The sequence below is a fragment of the Phalacrocorax carbo genome, chromosome 1 (genome assembly GCF_963921805.1).
Source record: "Phalacrocorax carbo chromosome 1, bPhaCar2.1, whole genome shotgun sequence".
NCBI lineage: Eukaryota > Metazoa > Chordata > Aves > Suliformes > Phalacrocoracidae > Phalacrocorax > Phalacrocorax carbo.
In genome coordinates this window covers 190,476,944-190,496,512 of record NC_087513.1, presented here as the reverse complement: position 1 = coordinate 190,496,512, position 19,569 = coordinate 190,476,944, and the positions used below count along the sequence as shown (strand labels likewise).

General features: G+C 37.8%; 1 protein-coding gene across 1 annotated transcript in view; it reads right to left on the bottom strand.

Moving 5' to 3' along the window:
- Positions 1 to 19,569, bottom strand: part of TRPC4 (transient receptor potential cation channel subfamily C member 4) — a 157,795-nt gene that overhangs the window by 16,259 nt on the left and 121,967 nt on the right. The window contains exons 6-8 of the mRNA XM_064440973.1: positions 10,921 to 11,060; positions 3,950 to 4,263; positions 1,516 to 1,711 (exon numbers count right to left, since the gene is read on the bottom strand). Of these exons, the coding sequence (XP_064297043.1) occupies positions 1,516 to 1,711; positions 3,950 to 4,263; positions 10,921 to 11,060 (650 nt within the window). The remainder of the gene's footprint in view (positions 1 to 1,515; positions 1,712 to 3,949; positions 4,264 to 10,920; positions 11,061 to 19,569) is intronic.

Below are 19,569 nucleotides of genomic sequence, written 5' to 3'. Positions count from 1 at the left end.
AAAGCAAAGCTAAACTGCTATACTTCAGTAAAGAGATGTTAGATGTGTACAGTATATAACCACTTTCAACCATTCTTTCCTTGCTACAGGCAATAATTAAAAGTCTCTCAAACAACAAAGGATAATTTCAAGCAGAAAAATGCTACATTTCTGGAAGAGATGTTTTGTTATAGTAGCAGCTCATCATTATTCTACATAGATCACTCTAATTACTCTGCTGTGTAGCAGCTTCAACAAGTCTGTAATTCTCATGCACTCTCTTAGGAATTGCCAGCCCTAGAAATTCACAAATAGGTTATCCAACAAATCATGAGGCTACTTAAAACTGTTGAGTCGAGTATCCTTTTTTGTCCTACTTCAGAATTATATATTTGGAATAGGTTGTGGGTTTTTTTAAATTTATTTTTATTTGAAATTTTATTTATTTTGGGTTCTATATAATATTGCAACATTTCGAAAAGTTTGAAGAAAAATGAAACTGAAGTCCATGGAAAGATTGCTAAATCCTGGCAGCTGAACAAGAAGTTTAAATCACTAATATCAGATTTGGACAGTAAACAGAGTAGCCAAGAATTTAAAATACAGCTCTAGCCCCAGCCGTTAATATTTAGCCAGATATACAGCAACCAAAACAGTAATTTAGTTCTAGCAGGAAAAGTGTTCTACCTGCAGTCTGAGTTCTGATGAATGTTAGTATGTTGTGATATTGTGTACCGGACTTTGCCAACTACTGTTATATAAACATATGTAGTCAGTATTTCTTTTGTGGAAAAATGGGTAATTTCCAGATTAGTAAAAAGGCACATTTTTAAATCTTAAAACAGTGAAGCTTTCTTTTATTTGTTTGCTTTCTGCATGATCAAATTTGAATTATCATATGATTAATCAGTGTTTATTTTCATGAGTCTCCTTAACAGACAGCTGAAAAATAAAAATAAGCCAATAGTTCTGATAAAGATAAAGACAGTTTTCATTAAATGAGAAAACAGGACACTGCTGAATGAGAAGTCACGACCTTTTGTCTGAATTGCTAATGGCTCCAAAATTGTCCATGAAATGTGGGCATTCAATTTCTATTAACTGTATACTCATGCTACATAAAAAATCAAAAATAACAGCCTTTTAAAGGTTAATATGTATTAAAAATAAAGTAGAGACAGAACAATCTTTGGCAGAGTCTTTTTCTCAGGAAAGGTTCTGCACAGTGCAGCTTTGGCAGGGCTGTAGCCCATGCCATTTGCCAGCAGCTTCAGGACACATTTCTCAACCCATGAGCTGGCTTCTGCAGCAGAGCCACCTCTTCCCCATTCAGAGTTGTGGGGAAATTCCCCTCTGCCCAGTCCTGCTGGGGTTTGGTTTCTGTGTCCTTCCAGAACAGTGCAAAAGAATTAAAATAAATCAGAGAATTTGCCCCAATATCCTGTCTGTAAAAAAGATTTAGTGCCAGAAAAATGGGATGTATGGACAGAGGAAAGATATATATGATAAATGATCTGAGAATAAGGAACAACTTACAGCAATAAGTTGGTAAGAATTATTCATCATGGCTATTAGCATGTTGAGTAGAACAACCAGAGAGATTACATTATAGGTACCAAACATGGTGGCGCCAACAAATTCAGTAAATTCATGCCTTGCTTTTACATTGGTCACATAGAGATTGATGAGTCCAAATATAGACCAGAATAATGACTGCAGTGTTTCAAATAATCTGAAAAACAAAACCCGAAAGGAATAGCTGTATAATAACAATACATGTACTTTTCAGATTGTTCAGTTTTTCCCCAGACACACAGAAGTCCTTGATTTGATTGAGATGAATGATACTTATCACAATATAGACAACATATATGGAATATCTTTCTAGAGAAACAATGGCTTAATGTTTCAAATCTGAGCCTCTAGATACACAGGCCTGCCTGTAAAAGGCTGATTTTGTTCAAACTTCTGAAGGATGAATACAGTTTTAGAGACCTTATTTTGGACACCTGCCTTTGAAGTATTTTGACCCTTTGCCTTGACTCTAGAGGGCAGAACAAGAATACAAAAGTAACTCAATGATTGTGTTTCACCATGATATTAAAACCATTATGGTATCCTCATACCTACTCAGTGTTGTCAGTTTATGCAACTTCTAGTTTGTGTTGAGAGCCATTGAGATAAAAGGAGTTGTATAATTAGAAGGACATTATTATCATTAGCATATGTTTTGTTTTGCAAAGAACTGAGACATTAAAAAGACAAAAATGGTGCTGTCTTCTGTTTTTATAACTAAATGATATGATATCATCTTAGAGAATTTTGGGACAACAGCTGGGAAGATAAATAACAATAACCAACTTTAAAAAAATCCTCTGCAACTAGATAGCTTGACATAATTTCACTTTTGTACAATGCTCGGCTACACTATAGTGTCACAAGCATGGCTGCTGGTTAGCCCAGTTGCTCCTAAAAGTTTGGAGCAAAATTTCCTGCTTGTCTGGTCCCATATCTTGAGATTAATTGGAGTGAGTTTTCCCCATGGCCTCTCTCCTGCTCCTTCAGCCTGACATCAGCAGCAGGTTACCCGGAGAGCATGTGCAGGCCGCCAGTGCTGTCCCCACTGCATCCAGGGCAGGGAGGCTGCTGAACTGCAAGGACTTGCACCACCCTGGGTGGTCCTGCACGCTGGGATCTGCTGTCCAGAACTGGGCAAAAATTAACCCCTCAGCACCTTTCCCACCACGCAGTATCATCTCTGAAACATAACTTTGTTGTGCAAACCAGTACAGTGCTGTCCTACAAATATACCTGAGAGGGCAGTATGCTTTTATTTATAGAAACTCTAGGAACTCTGAGTCTCTGCTCCTGTTACACAGCATATATGAGTGGTAAAGTACTGCTCTGGAGTCTCTTGTATGGATTACACTTGTCTGAGCACAAACTGAACAACCGTTATCCTCCCTTGCTCATAGTTGCAGAAAAGGTTCATAAGTTTGCCTTGACACCATCTTCTGGCACTAGTACCAATAGTCCCCACTATTTCCCAGCTGAATAATATTCCTTCCCACAATGTTCAGAGCTGAAAAATTTCCCTGTGGTTTTCTGTTTAGATCACACAGTTTAGACCTGCATAAGATGTTATTACTATGCAAGAAAAATACTCTGTGCCAATAGCAAAGTTACTTGATCAAGATGATATAAAAGGTGTTATTGTTATAAAATTATTTATTTACTTTGAGAAGGAAGACACTGGTAATAATTATATTTTAAAAACAGCCCAGATATAATTCATAGAAATAGGGACCAGGTATTTTTAGCAGGAGTTTGATTCAGATTGAAAGATGAAAGATGAAATAGTGAATTAGTATTTATTTGGTACTGTTTTGATACTATAGATGAAATACAGAACAGAGTGAAGTGAAATTTATTTTTAAGTGAAAGAAAAACCCTTTAAAACAGAAATTAGAATACAGTATTTGATTGTGTGGAGTAGACTCAGGGTCAAGCCTGGATTGAATGTTTTTTCCTCCCTCAGTTTATCACATTTATGAGGAATCTTCATGTTTTAGAACACCAAGATTCTTATTTAATGCTCACAAGTAGACACAGAAGAAATACAGAGCAACAGCTGCCTGGGTAAGAAAGCTCTGATCTGGTGACATTTCCCCCCTTAATTCTAAATATGTATTTTCTAATCTCACTTTATCTACCCCTTCTTTTTTTATCTTTTTATCTTTTGAGATATCTTGAATTTTACAGAGTTCACTGTGGTATGGCATGAACATTATTACACAGTGATGTAAAGCTAATTTTTTTTTTTATTAGGGTAACTTTAGGTGCGTCTGTCAGGACATCACTGTAATACCAATAGAAAACAGACAGCCTCTGTTTTCTAAGTGATTGAAATATCTAAGTGATTAAAATATTGGGGACAGAGGAGAAGGATAGAAATAGATCAGCCACTTACGTTGAAAATGCATTATTCTGCTTTTCACATCGTATTCCTTTGCAGTTGCCGGGCTCATTTGTCTCATAGTAGAAGTACAGCTGGTTCAATCCATTTGCAAAAGCTAGCAGCACAAGGCAGTATATGAAGAGAAACTTCAAAATGTCCAGCAACATTCTTCCTAGAGATATCTGCAGAGGTCCCAGGTGAGAATTTGCAGTGAATAACGAGATCAAGCGTAGAGAGCTAAAGATGTTTGCAATTGCAAACAGGGCCTCAGCCACCAGGGTTGGATGCCACATGTCCCAGCTGTCCCGTGGAACTAACCCACTATACTGAAAACAAGCAGAAGGGAAGAAATTACTCCTCTATTTTTATGCATAAACAAGTACGTTAATTTCTTTATAAATTGTTCAATTAATTTGCAGATAGCACAATAAAGCTAAACATCGTTTGGAAAAACAACATGTCTTCAGGAGAGATTTTTATTTTAGCAAAACAAAAAATGGGCAGTACCCATGTACTTGTCCTTGATTTTTATTTGCAGGGTGGTCTATGCTTTGTAGTTTTTTGCCTTTGTTTTACATTTGGTTATAATTTTCACAGTAGCAAAAGCAAGTCTAACGATTCTGACAGAGTAAAAGGAACAGGTTTTGAACACCTGGGTTTTTAGATTTATAGAAACTTTCAGCTGTAAAATCAGGTAAATTAGGTCTTTGGAGAACAGTACAGATATGACAATGATGGATAGAAACATGCAAGAATTTTGGCAAGTTGGAAGAAAAGATTTAATTAAGGAATAAGTATATCACTTAATCACTAACACTGGACCAATGATGAAAAAGCTGTTTATTAATGAACCATGGCAAACTTCTTGCGTGTCTCATTATCAAAGAGTCTGATCCCTGGAACTGTGATTCTTTAATGTTTCAGCTCCACCGAAAAATTTATTGAAGATGAAAGATATTACTTTGAACTGAGGCTTAACTGCTGTGGCAGACATTATTATTATTTATTGGGTCTCATTAATCTATTTTACAGAATGTATAAAAGAACAGAATCTATGCTATGAAGGACTAAAAGGATGAGATAATATAATATGAAGCAGATTTCAAACAGGGACTATTGTGTGGTCTGTATTCACTTACTCTAGCCACCTATATGGATCATACAGAGCTGCTGAGCATGCCCTCAGTAGTAAGGAAAGGGACTTTTCTATGTCACTGTGCCCAGATGAAACAACACAGCCAGGCATTAAAATATTTCCATATCACACTTACACTCCAAAGAAGGTGACTACGCACAAAGTGGTTTGAGACCACCTCAGGAGCCTGAATATACGTAAGTCTATGGGTCCCAACAAGATACATCCCAGAGCCCTGAGGGAATTGGCTGATGTAGCTGCAACACACTCTCCATGATATTGGAAAAGTCATGGGAGGCAGGTGAAGTTCCTGGGGACTGGAAAAAGAGAAACATTGCACCCATTTAAAAAAGGGTAGAAAGAAGGACCCCAGGAGCTACCGACCTGTCAGCCCCACCTCTGTGCCTGGAAGGAGCATGGAACAGATCCTCCTAGAAGCTATGCTAAGGCACACGGAGGTCAGGGAGGTGATTTGAGATAGCCAGCATGGCTTCCCCAAGGGCAAGTTCTGCCCGACTAGCCTAGTGGCCTTCTATGATGGAGTGACTACATCAGTGGTCAGGGGAAGAACTACAGATTTCATCTATCTGGACTTCTGTAAGGTCTTTGACACGGTCCCCCACAACATCTTTCTCTCTAAACTGGAGACATATGGATTTGATGGAGGGACTGCTCGGTGGATGAGAAATTGGTTGGATGGTCACATCCAGAGGGTAGTGGTCAAAGGCTCAATGTCTGGATGGAGATCAGGGATGAGTGGTTGTCCATCAGGGGTCCGCATTGGGACCAGGACTGTTTAATATCTTTGTCAATGACATAGACAGTGGGATCAAGTGCACCCTCAGCAAGTTTGCAGATGACACCAAGTTGAGTCGTGTGGTTGACATGCATAGGTATGGGATGCCATTCAGAGGGACCTGGACACCTCTCCTGTGAAGAAAGGCTGAGAGAGTTGGGCTTGTTCAGCCTGGAGAAGAGAAGGCTGCAGGGACACCTTATTGTGGCCTTTCAATACTTAAATGGGACAAACCTTTTAGCAGGGCCTGTTGCAATATGACAAGGGGGGTGGGGGCTGTAATTGTTTTAAACTAAAGGAAGGTAGATTCAGACTAGGTATAAGGAAGCAATTTTTTACAACAAGAGTGGTGAAACACTGGAAGACGTTGCCCAGGGAGGTTGTAGATGGCACGTGGGAGAGCAAGGATCAAGTTAAACCAATCAGGTGTGGACAGCCACATCTGCACTCTCTGTCACCTCCTTTTAGAGTCAGCAAAGAAAAAATGGGCTTTTCTAGAGTAGTAGGAAAGCAGATATCCCAAACACGTCAGATGACTTGCTGTTTAACTTTCTATGTTTGTCCTCGTTGACTTTTGGGGTAGGAGAGAGGCTATCTTACAGCTGTGGTCTGACAAGATGTATCCGATGTCACCTTTTCTTGAATTGATGAGGTTAAGGACAAAGGTGAGAAGAAAGGACTTGATCTGTGATTGAGACACAAAACTGGTGTGTTAAAACAGTCAGAAAAGATCAAATGACCTTTTGGCTGTAAAAGAGAAATCAAAGGTTCAACTATGTTATTTCAGCTTAATGGACTCTGCCTTTTTTGGGCCCAAGTGCTTCCTGCATGTGTGGATACAATGCAAAAGTTCTCATGGCTGTAAGCAGAGAGTGAGGGTTATTTTTGTTTTGAAGGGACATGATTTAAGAGACTGGAAATACTTGGCTGAAAAATAGTGAGGAAGGTAAAGGCCGGAGAAGTAAGTTTGGAAATGATCTGCGAAATATACTAGCTGAAAAAAGACAGCAAATAATATAAAGAAAATCGTAAGAGGCGTCTGACAACAAAACCCTACTGATTCCACTAACTAGAGGATACTGAAAAGAAATCCAGAAATGTCAAAGAAGAACTAGGAGAACAATGCAGCTCACATGTGAAAAGGGAAAGGGAGAAGATGACTAAAAAGACTAAGCATATTAAAAACAGAAACAGTGAAAATATGAAAAAAAACCCAATGGCATTTTAGGACCAAGGAACCCAAAACACAGGAATTGAAGTATTTGTTCTCTTACTCATGCTTTTTGATGTTCTTCTGTTCTATATAGAATAAATAAATGGTTATTGTTCTAGGGAATGGAAAATGGTAAGAGCAAATATAGCAATGTTGAGCTTGTTGTAAATCATGATGTTGATACTTTGCAGCCATGATGTTGATGTTTTCTGTTATTTTGTGACCCTGATGAGTTTCTGTCCCCACTTCAAATGCAAACACAACCTTTTGACATGTAACAAAGCCAATCGTCATTTAACATGATTAAATAATAGCTATCACTGGCTCGTTGGTTGAAGGACATGTACATGGCGCATCAATGGAAAATTAAGAAGAGCAGAAAACAAATTGAGCAGCATATAAACAGTAGAGTTTCAAGGGAAATACATGATGATTGTGTGATGTCACCCAGGGAATACAAGATAATAATTCTTGATCCTTACTCAAAGGAATTCAAACATAAATCTAATATTAGAACTATTTATGAGAAAAAAGCTGGGTGATCACTGTATTCCCATGAAGACAGAAGGCATGAACAGTAGATCTCATGAAAGCACCAAGGGAGATCAAGCAGACGTATAGATCAGGCTACCTGAATGTTTAGTGGGCTGTTGGACCTTGGTCAAATGTGACCCCTTGGTTTTGATAAGAAACAGAAAGGTTAAATAATATCCATTTCAGGAAAAGATCTTCAAATCCTTTCCTGAAAGGTCATATGTGAATGTGAACTCTTCCTATTTTCAAAAGTATGTCACAATCTTTGCATTCATCATGCTGAATTTCAGAGCAGCAGTAGGAAGAGGGCAGGGGGATGGCCTAGCAAAGAGCTTTAAAATAGTAATTATACTGAGGAATTGAGTCTATAATTTTTCGGGGTGGGGGGAGGAGGATTACTACTCCTATGTAAATGGACATTTGGTCTGTGAATCTGGTGAAACATCAATCAAAACCATTTTACAATGCAAACATATAAGAAGATGTTAGCTTCTGCAGAACTGGTGGCAGAAGAGAAACAATCTTATTTACTACTGAGCAGAGGAGATATGACACAGCGATCATTAAGCCAGTAAATATTGAGAAAGAGAATGCATTTTTAGTTATTTTTCAGAGTTCTTGCCTTGAATAGGAACCTGTTTCCCTACTAGCTTTTCATGTCAGTGGCTGAGACACATAATCAGTAATATGAACTTGCATGCATTCTCTAGTAGAATTGAAAGCAAGCAGCACTAGGTCGAATGCTCAGGTTTAACAAATATTTAAGATAAAGCAAGCAGGGTCTGCACATAACTTGACACTGTAGCCAACTTTGTGCATTAGTACAAAATAAATTATCTTCCAAAAACATAAAAAGAACCTTTCTTTCTTAGAGCACAATGATTTCTATTTATTTTTATAACCCTCCATCAAAACAGATGTCTTGCTTAAAATCAGTCATCTTGTACTCCCATAAAACATGTGACAATGCACTATTTATAGTCACATTATTTATCGGGGAGAGAGCATTTTCAGTAGATATAATGAGTAATTTAAAAAGACCTCATATGTTGACATAAAATCAGAGGCAAAAAGCATAGCCCTTTGAAAAGTATGAGGTATACTCATTTTATTTGAATAGTGGCAGTGAAATAGATAACTTTGACTTACCTTAGCAGTTCTCTCATCCTGAAATGATACACTCATTGGTGCATTTTACACTACCCCAACAGCTGTTGTATATAATATTCATCTCCTTAGCTACTGTGTCAGTCAGAGAGCCTTGAATGGGCAATAAACACTACATTTTTCTCTGGGAAAATCTATCACACAGGACAGTAGTATGAGGGCGCTCTCACAATTTTATTCAAGGGAGTTGGTTAAAATATTTTCTTAGGTGGCTTGAGGTGATTCATAGAAGGTAGGATACATCTGAAAACTGGGCATATATATTTAGTTCAATACACACAGAAAAGCTGTATTTTAGAAAAAAACTGTCCTGCAAGGTTTAGGAAATGAAAATAAAAGCCTTACATCAAAACACACTGGATACATTTGGCATCCTCTCAATCTCACCTGGCACAGAGGTGGGGAACTCTGTTGTATGTATTTTAAGGAAATTTGACTGGATATTAAATTACACTTGTATTACTCTGTTCATTACATTATCATGTGTTTCAATTAACTACCACAGCCGAGGCTCTTTTAAGGATCAAAGAGGTATTTGGGTGCATCACTGCACATGCAGTAAAAAATAATAGCTGCAGAACCAAAGATAGTGCTTTTTGCACTGTGTTGATTATGACTGGCATGCGATCACTAATGTGGAGAGTAATGGATGCACATTATCCCAGATACTGTCACCTTGGAATCTGATTACCATCAGCAGGTGTCTAGGAGATGAAAGGATTATAATGTCTTCTAATTAATATTATTCTGAAGTGAATAACTGGCCATCTACAATGCTTTGGAAACATGCATTTCCAGTGAACTGCTCACTTTGTTACATGGGACGGTGAAATGACTATTTATTTTCCAGTCACTTTATGATAAGGCATTTTGTCAGCTTTAAATGACAGCTCTCCTCACACTTTTGAGCATCTTGCCTTTCCAGGCAACAGCTCTGAATTTCTTTGAATGAGAAGACTTCTGAAGGTTTGCAGAGAGCCAACCCACCAGAAACCTTTTGTCACAGGCAGAGGCCGGTGTGTGTCAACAGATCTCATCCCTGCCCCTGATCAGCTGACATGTGGACCCTTGTGAATAGACAGACACAAGATGGTATAAATTAGAGGTCCCTATGCTCCTTTATACTTGTGGCAGGGCTGCAGTGGGAAAGGCTGCTGTTTGAGGATAGGGAGGTGTAACTAGCTACTTGATGGCTGTCTCCTTTTGCCAGCCAAAAGGATCTTGGCAGAGGAGAGACCTCCTTCCATGCTTACAGGGCAGCTGGTGGCAGGGAACTTGAAACAGACAAAATAGAATGCTGATCATAGTGGCCAGTAAAAATAGGCTCGTTATCTTTACAACATGATAAGAGCTCCATGCAGATGCTAAGAAATGCTTTCATTTCCTTTCAGATGTGGTTTCCTTGTGTTTGAGACCATTTTTTCATTAAAATATTACATTTTGTAAGGAACGTCTATTATATTATGGATTAATGTTGAATACATACAAAATGCAACATGTTCCATGGCTTTGGAAAGAAGGGCTGTTTTGCTGGAAGATACTTTAAACAGTAGGAATATAAAAATACCCATAGAAGTCCATTAAAAGGATGAGGAAATGAATGTACCGATTCTCAAGTGACCATTTTCTCCCCTTCAGCCTTACTTTTTCATGTTGCATTTATCATAAATTTTCAAAACAAAATTAAAATCTTGCTCTTTAGCTTCCTTCCCCCCCCCCCCCCCCAATTTTGAGTAATATTTTTCTTGTAGTCCTGTCCAGAAGTTTTGCATGGTACATAAAATTGTCTCAGAGGCAATAATTTCTTACTGAAAAGTAGGCAAAGACTAAAACAAAACATAATTTTGTGCAAACATTATTAAATATTACCAGTGATTTTTCTTTTCCAAGAAAATGACAGTATGACTGTTCAGGATCAAATGACAAAAGATTGCCTGGGCTAAGAAGAAAAAAGTCTAAATCACAATGTTTTGTTAGCTTTTATCCTGGTCTAGCTTGTCATATCTGCAAGATATTCAATGAGCACATCATACATCTCTTGCATTGCTAAGCCTGAGAACCTCCAAATACAGAAGAAAGCTTGAAGAAGCCTAATTTCATTTATCCTAAATATTTTCTGAGCTTTTGAAAAAGTTTACCTTTGAAAATGCAACAATTTTCAAAGAGATGGTTGCTAAGTACAAGGAGTTCATTACAAAATCCATGAGGTTCCACCAATCATGAATGTAGTCCTGTAGTCCACCATCCCACATCTGTTTAATTTCACCCCAGATAAAACCTGTAAATAGAACATAATTCATTAAGTATGAATATTAAATAAAAAAGGGCTGTGGCTCTTCTAGACACTTGTCATACAATGGATTGATTCCCCTTACATAAATTATAAAGGGAAGGTGGATAAGTGCTCTAAATTGCATATCCAGTTAGGTGAAATTTTATCTTCCCATTAATGTTTCTAGAATTAATTTTTCAGTCAAAACAAAACAAAAAAATAATCTGCTTGAGCAAGGGCAATTTCTTTGGCTTTCTTCAATCTCTTTTCCCATCTTATCCTAATAAGTATAAAAAGGGTCTTAAAAGCAGTCACCACTGCCAACTCTGTCCTTGGTATCTGCTGCAATATCATTCAAATTGGAAAATTTATGAGTGCAGGAGTCAATCCAACTCATTCATTTATTTCAGTTGGAACCCACACAATAAGGAAGAGAAGTTCTATTGTTGTTGTCAATGCCAAACTACAGTCTCCCTTTTCCGTAGGAAAGAGTATTGTCTCCAGCAGAATATTTGTTGTTGATTCCTTCCTTTTGGACATGAAGGAATGGAAACTGTGTTCACAAGTGCAGAGCATGCATTGCGCTGGACACAAAGTGATGCAGAAATATTCAATCTCAGTGGGAAATTTTGCAAGTTGTCTGACATGAACTTAGTTTAACAGCTCCAGAGACAACTGCGTGGAGACTCCCTAATGCTATAAAGATTAAAACCTCTCTGAATAAGATACTCCACAATATTGTATAATATGGTATGATAAAACATTATGGAACATTTAGATGCATATTTCATATTATTATCTACAGAGCTTTTTTGATAACAGTACCAATAGACCTTTTAATTTTTCACAGTTAATTATTCTCATAAAGGAATTTATTACTTTTGTGCTCATTAAAGGGACAAAACTAACCACAAAAGAGACCAGTCTCTCACATATAGATGTTGAGATATAGTTAAATCAACATGGCTTTTCTCCACCTGCTTATCACATGTTTCTTTTCAAAATATTGAACAGATTTTCTGTGGGAGTCTATAGTGTCCTGCATCACTCTAGCCTGGGCTTAATTCACCTTGAACCTTAACATTTTGTCTCAATGGTCTTCTAGATGACTGTATGGAAAACTTGTGTCTTCTCAAAAATGATCCCTACGAAGTAATTCCTTGTCTATTCTTGTTTGTGCCAGGTAGGTTTCTGAGTTATTTGGAAGGCAGGAGGTGGATAGGTGGGAGGAGTACAATTTCATTTTGTATTGTTTAGGCTTGAGTCTTTCTGCCTCCTGATTGCTTTCACAAGGAAAGGTTCCCTTCCTCACTACCTTCTCCCCTCAAATCTCAGCCACATGTTCCTATCTTGTTTCTGTTCGTCATCATCAGTAATCATAAGCCTCAAGAGTATCTGAATCATCTCATTGGTCCAGCAACTTTTATTTTCATAGGGTTCAATTTCAGCCATGTCACCATCACTATTTCACCATTCTGTAGAGCTGGGGGAACACATTCTGAGAAAGGAACATGGTGGGAACAGGTACACAGGAGGTGGGATATGCCCATTTTAGTATCTACAACAGCCTAGACAGGCTGACTGAAACTCTGTATTTAGGTTATCAGACAAAACTAATACACAAAATATAGAACTGTTAAGAAGCTAACATTTCTTTTCAAGCTGCAATCATTTGTGATGAGTCACAGTGAGAAAACAGTTAAACATTATTGCATGGCAGGGGTCAGTATCCACTACCAGCATCCACTGCTGCTAACTTGTAAATATCCCTGCTTGCTCTTACACTACCTTTTAGGCATAACATGTTAAGCATCATCAGGTCATGAAAGCAGCTGTTTTGTGGGCTGCAATACAACCCTCACATTTCAGACACTGCTCTGAATTACCCTTGCTCCAACTGCAGAACGGCAGATAAAAATAACCATTGTGCCACAGGAGCCTGAGGAGACCTGGCTCCAGGATCAGAGGACACCTGGAGCCAAAGGCTGTGTAATGTGGATATGTCCCCTAAGCCTCAGTGTTAGAGAACGGTTCCTTGGTCTTTTTTGTTCGATAATACAGATGTGGGCCCAGGATCTTGACATTGGGAAGGCTGCTATGGCACATAAAACATTGCATTGACAGAAAATACCCAAATAAAAAGGCTTCACAGAAATCAATACAGATGCACAGAAACTAATAGAATTAAATAAACTATTTTGTAATTCATCACAGTTAAGCATTCCCTTTAAAATACACTTTAAAAACAGAGCAGAAGTATCTTGGAATGATTAAGACGAATGCTTAAGAGAGAGGCTGTAGGTTCGTTAATGTCTTCTGCCAAGATGTTCCACGATTCACAACCAGCCAAAGAAATGAACTCACACAAATGCAACAAGGCTGTTCTCTGCAAGACTGTTGCTCAGCATCATATGCTTTGATAGCACTGCCTCAAACATAATAGAACTATGTACAGATTGAAAAAGAAATGCTGACTAACGCTGCTGCATTTGATCTGTTTTGTGAGTGAAAAGCCAGATTTTGTTCCAAGCACTTCCTGGGCTTCAGAAAATGAAATCTAATTGTAAAGATGACACTAGCAGAGAAACACTGACCTATTATGGAATAGTGGAAGAATGCATACAGCTACTGTAAATTTGATAATTTTGAATTCGAAACACAACTAATCTAAACTACCAGTAAAGCTGAAGGTATTTGGCAGCTGAAAGTTCTGAGTATACTTTGACATTGTAATGGTGGTGGTTCTAAACTGCTTTAGACAGGCAGGTTGGGAACAACTTCATTGCCCAAAGATCTCTTTACTTCCCTGGGAGGAAACAAGCATCTCCAGGCAATAATCCTATCATCTGCAGGTGGCTTAATCTTCCCATTGACTGAAAAGGGAGTCATGGAGGATTAGGCTGAATTAAAACAGATGTCTAACTTCCAGGTGCCTGTATTAAGCTGAAATAATTCCACCCAGAGCAGATTTCACTGTTTTAGCTGGATAACCTCTGCTATATTCTGGTTGTCTCTGCTCCAGCTGTGTCTTTCCTGTCTCTTCACACCAGTTAGATTTCACACCTGCCGCTTATACCCTCACCTATCCATTCCCCATCAGCCTGCTTTTATCATTTATTGCCACTTGAAAGGAAATTATCAACATTACGCAGCTCTTCCATCTCATTAATCAAGGACTTAAATTGAAAAGTTGAAGGTGAGACTTTGAACGATTTGTTGCATTGTTTATAACTGGAGCAGTAAAAGAGAAAATAAGGGTATTTTTCAACAGGCTGAGATGATAGAAACAAATTTCATTAAACACCCCATGGCTTTAATGGGACCAAATAAACATAAATTCAGGGCAAGAATCCCACAGACCACATGAGGCCCTAGGAATGACAGACACCACGGAAAGGTTTTGTATAGCACTATGAAGTATTATACATGCAAGCTGATCATTGCAACCATTTGACTGAAGTCCAGTTTGCCTGATGCCAAAAAGAAACTAAAACAGATCAGATAAAATAAATTTGGAGAAAAAAATGGAATCTGTGTGCTAAATATATTTTCTTTTTACAGTAAACATTTCTGAACATTGATGAAAAAGTTCTTTCTTCTAAAATAAACCCTACACATTGTAAAAATAAATTTTATCCAAGCCAACAAAATGGATAGAAATTAAAATGTTTCTTACTGAAGAACAAAAGGCACTGAATAAAATAAGAACTTTCTTAGGAAAATGCCATCTTTCATTATAATTACCTCATAAGACTTTTAAAAATCCTTAAGAATTGAGTAATAGGTATCACATATATCATACAACCATATGATCAACCTGTAGATTTCTGTATACGTAGGTACATCAATACCTATACACTGATAAGACTAGCTTTTATTTGATATATTTATCTGTAGATTTAGAGTTTGAAGCTATTTCTCCAGTCTTGAAATCTTTGGAGGTTAGACACTGAAATGCCTTTTAAAAAGTGTGGACCTACTTTTCTGTTCGTAATGTAAGACTCAGTTTGCACACTCACACCTTGTAATTTTAAGCAGGGCAGCAGTTCAATACGCTTACAAATGCTCTCTGTCCCCTTGGATGAAGCCTTGGATTAGACACAATTTGTGCAGGCTGGCAGATAACTTTCAGATGGTAAAAATCCTGGGTCTATCCTGACTGATCTCATTATCAATTTGCAGCTACCTAGACCTGTGATTTTACTCCTAAGGAACATGTCTCTCATTCCCGTGCAAAAGAAACAAGCAACAAAGAAATAACTCCCCTACAAAATCCATTCAAAGGTGTATTTACTTCTAAGAAAAAAAACTTAGACATAGTTTGTCTAATTTCCTTTCTTGTACTGAAAAATCTGTACTGTACAAAAATCAAATACCTTTTCCATCAACTGTAAAAATTCACAAAAAATGTTATGCCATCTTCACAACACTGACTTTTGTTGTTTATAAACGTAATTATGGTTAAAGTCTCACTGTAAATAACAACATCAAGATTTTTCAAAGAAAGATATGAAAGGCAGTGTCCTGAACTATTTTTAGTTTTAAAAAAATCTGTGGATCCTTAGCTAATTTTGTTCTTACCTTTCCCACAAAAGGTTGGTTGCTCTGTGCTATTTTTGTTCATTACCATTAAATGATGGGAAGCAAGAGGTCCCTCAGGGTCAACCTCTGCATGCCAAGTTCAACAACAACCTTTTAGTATGTTTCTTGGAGAACATATTTTCACTGGCCTGTGAAACCATTTAACTGACAAACTCAACTTTGCTCTACTACGCAACCTAGGGTTTTTCACAGATACAACAAGAAGTAAGACAAGCTGCTAATGATCTAAAGCTCTCTGAAGCAAAGGCAAGTCATTCCAGGGAATTTAGTGAGGACTGAATAGTCTTGAAACATCTCTTCTGTTTTGCACCTGGGCTGATAAACTGATGTCATCTGCTGAAGGTGTATGAAGGTAACAAAAGGAAAAGAAAGGCATCCTGGCATAATTCAGGGGCTCCCCATCTCTGGGGAATATTTTGTTAACAGAATACAACTATTTCAAAGGAACATGCACAAAATCAAAAGCATGTCTTCTGCTTTCCTTTGGGACAGGGAAACTGGTGTTTGGGAGGGCAACAACTGTGCACACTGTCTGATTCCTGTGTCAGGTCAGGCAAAGACCTGGGAATGACATGGCCAGAGGCACCAAATATGTCCCATCTCTCTTCCCAGGACAGTTATACTCTAGCAAGCTGAGTCCATGAATTGCTGGTTTAAATTATCTGTGCACACAACTCAACACTGAGAATACTTAATATCTGACCTGAATTCACTGTTTTCACTTTCTTATCTGTACAATTGAATTTAATTGAAGATGACTTTAGCAATGCCTCTGGACTGCAGCGAAAAGGTAATGAACAATACAAGGATTATGATGCAGCATTTGAGCTTTTTGGATGAGCTATATCAGAGCTGAGAGCATTCAGTGCTGATTATGTACCAGCAGTGCATTTTCTCTTATGTTCAAGGAAAAGTATACTTTTTAAGAAACGGTGATCAGCTGCAAATAAAACAGGCCTAGGCGTGGCATTATGAATTATAGTGTTATATATGTGTTTCACCCACTATGGAATGGCAGGTGCAAATGGTTCTGACAATCAGCATTGAACAGCCGCTCAAATATAGTGAAACATAGTGAAATATAGTGAAACAGCTTAGTTTCACCACCTAGTCCAACAGCATCAGATCGTTCAGTTGCTTGAGCATCTAGGCAGTAAGGCATCCATATAGCCGTTGTCTTAACCCAGTATCTTTAGAAGGGACAGTAGCCAGTATCTTTAGACCACACACATTCTTTTATAACTTGAATAACAAGAAGTCTGACTTTCACAGTGCTTCTATAAATGCCAAAAGAAAATATATGTAATTAGTGGTGGTTATTTTTTTTAAGCAGTCTTTTGAATTTCCTTCGCAAAATGTTCTGAAATGCACATTAATTGTAGTTCATCATCATAGTGGAAGATTAAAGGAGATTTAACTCACTATGTGTATCTTAACATTATTGGCCCTTTACCTTCTATTTTTTTGCCTTTGTAAAACAGGGTTTCAGTAGAGAATAGGAATATAAGCCAAGAAAAAATGTTTAATGTCTTGGAGTATATGTGAAAATAAATTGTCACCCCAGAGTCACTGTTATGTTCAATATGAGTTGGCTACAGTGGTTAATAAAGTTCAAAATAATCAAACATGCTCATTTAAACCATTTCAGGTTCATGCACCTAAGCCTTCCATACCAGTGGACTGTAGATGGTCATGGTGTAGTTGTCATGATCTAGATAAATGTGAAATATACTGTATTTTTGGAATGTATCATGCTTAAACAGAAGTGTCTAGAACCATTTTAGATGCCTTACATATCCAAGCTTTATAGCCCATGCATTGCCAAAAAATGATACAGGTTTCTGTAGGGTATTTATCATAGGTATAACCTTTCTGTGAGTATATCAGATTTCAAAAATGGGACCAGGTGCCTCTTTGTAGGCACCTGATTTGCTTTATTTATGTTTACTTTCATTTAATCTCCTAATTCATAACAACCAAACTTGCTAAATGCCTGAGTTTGGAGTAAGGGGCTATGGTCGGGCACCTAAATATGGAGATAGAGTACAGAAATTCTGCACATTTCTGCTTTTGAACTCTCTACAATAATGTCATAGACAGAAATTTAGCCAATCACAAGTATTGGTCCATTTTCTCATGTACTTTTGCACAGAAGTCTATAAAACTCTTTAAAGAAAAAGTATATCCTCATTTACTGCTTGTAAATCTCTATTAAGCTTTATGGCTAAAGTTTTGCACAGGGATCAGGAAACCTGCCTTTTCTCATCCTGAGGGAAGACTGATCCTCTATCCTAACAGAGTACTAGGGCAGGAATAATAAGTGTGGGGGTGAAACATTCACCACTCCTGCTGAAAATGGAAGAAAAGGAAACTTAATGGGAAAGAATTAAAGACAAAAAACCCAACAGGTGACTTCAGACTCCTTACTGAGAACCCCTGTTAGGAAGAAAAGGCATCAAAGATAGGCTTTGCACACACTGCAGCCTTTTCTGTTTTCTTTTTCCTCAAGCTATATAATTGTAATGTTAAAATATGAAATAATTGAATGCTAGAGGAGCAAGCACAATGGTACTCAATTGAAAACAGGATTGAAGTCCAAGAGTATCTCAGGATCCTGCCAAAACCTGCTTCTATTAGCAAAATATTGTGATTGCAAGAAAACATCTCATTGCACTGAATACTTGTCTATATATGATTATTTTATATTATCTTGTAAAAGCAGAGTCCTTATTTGGATCTCTAAGGCATTGCCTGTGGGAGGGAAGCTTTCAATAGCTAACAAAAGTGTATGTAAAATGAACATTCAGACAGTCATCGTTAAGGAAGAGAACTGCCTTTATTTTTTGTACTCTATTTAAACACTGTAAAAGGTCATTAAAGATAGGCAGAGCACTGTTCCATCTAGCCTAAATTGTGGCTGATCCTGAATGCTTAGGGAAATTATTTGAAGACAGAACAAAGTCAAAGCTTCCAGGTTTGCTAAGTGCAGAGGTATCCTTGCCCAGAGATCCCATCTTTGCCACTGTCACTAGAAGCCACTGAATATGGCTGGTTGGATACTATGTATGGGATTCAGGAACCAAAGCACAGTCTGTAGCTCCATTTTAAATGGAAGGCACATTTACAAAGGCTTTTTAAATTTAGGATAGATTTTTTACTAGAATAGCAAGAAATAGATGTGGCTACCCATATTTAACTTGAGATCAATGGTACCATTCTAGATTAAATCTTAAACACACAAAGACACTTATCGGCCAACAACACTGCCAACCAAAGAATAAAATAAAATCACCTACATAGAAAATGTTAATCTTAAATATTTAAAACCTGGTACACCTGCAAGTTACTCAGTAAAAGGTCCTGTTATGGCAAGAGTCATGCAGTCCTGACAAGAATTGGCTCTCCTGATGTTTAAATAAATAAATTCATTAGTGGGTCCTGTTTTGGGATCCCCAACAAAAAAGAGATATTAGCTGACTCAAGTGAGCCCAGCGAAAGGCCATCAAGGTGACTGGGGGCTGGACCACATGATGTACAAGAAGAGGCTGAGGGAGCTAGGTTTGTTCAATCTAGAGAAGAGGACACTAATGGGGGGGATATTACTGCTGTCATCTACCATGCAATTGCTGCTTATGAATAATTGGAGCCAGGCTTGTCCTAGAGGTGCACACTGGAAGGACAAGAGGTAAAGGTTGCACATTGTGGCATGGGATATTCCAGCTGATACCAGAAAAAAAGCTCATCAACGACTAGACACAGGCCCAGGTTGCTGACAGAGGCAATGAAGAAATTCCAGATTTGACTGGACAAGGACCTGACCAACCTGATCTATCTTTGTAGTTAGCCTGTGTTGAGCAATAGTTTGGACTAAATGGCCTTGAGTGGTCATTATGTGCATTATCCTTCTTTCTGA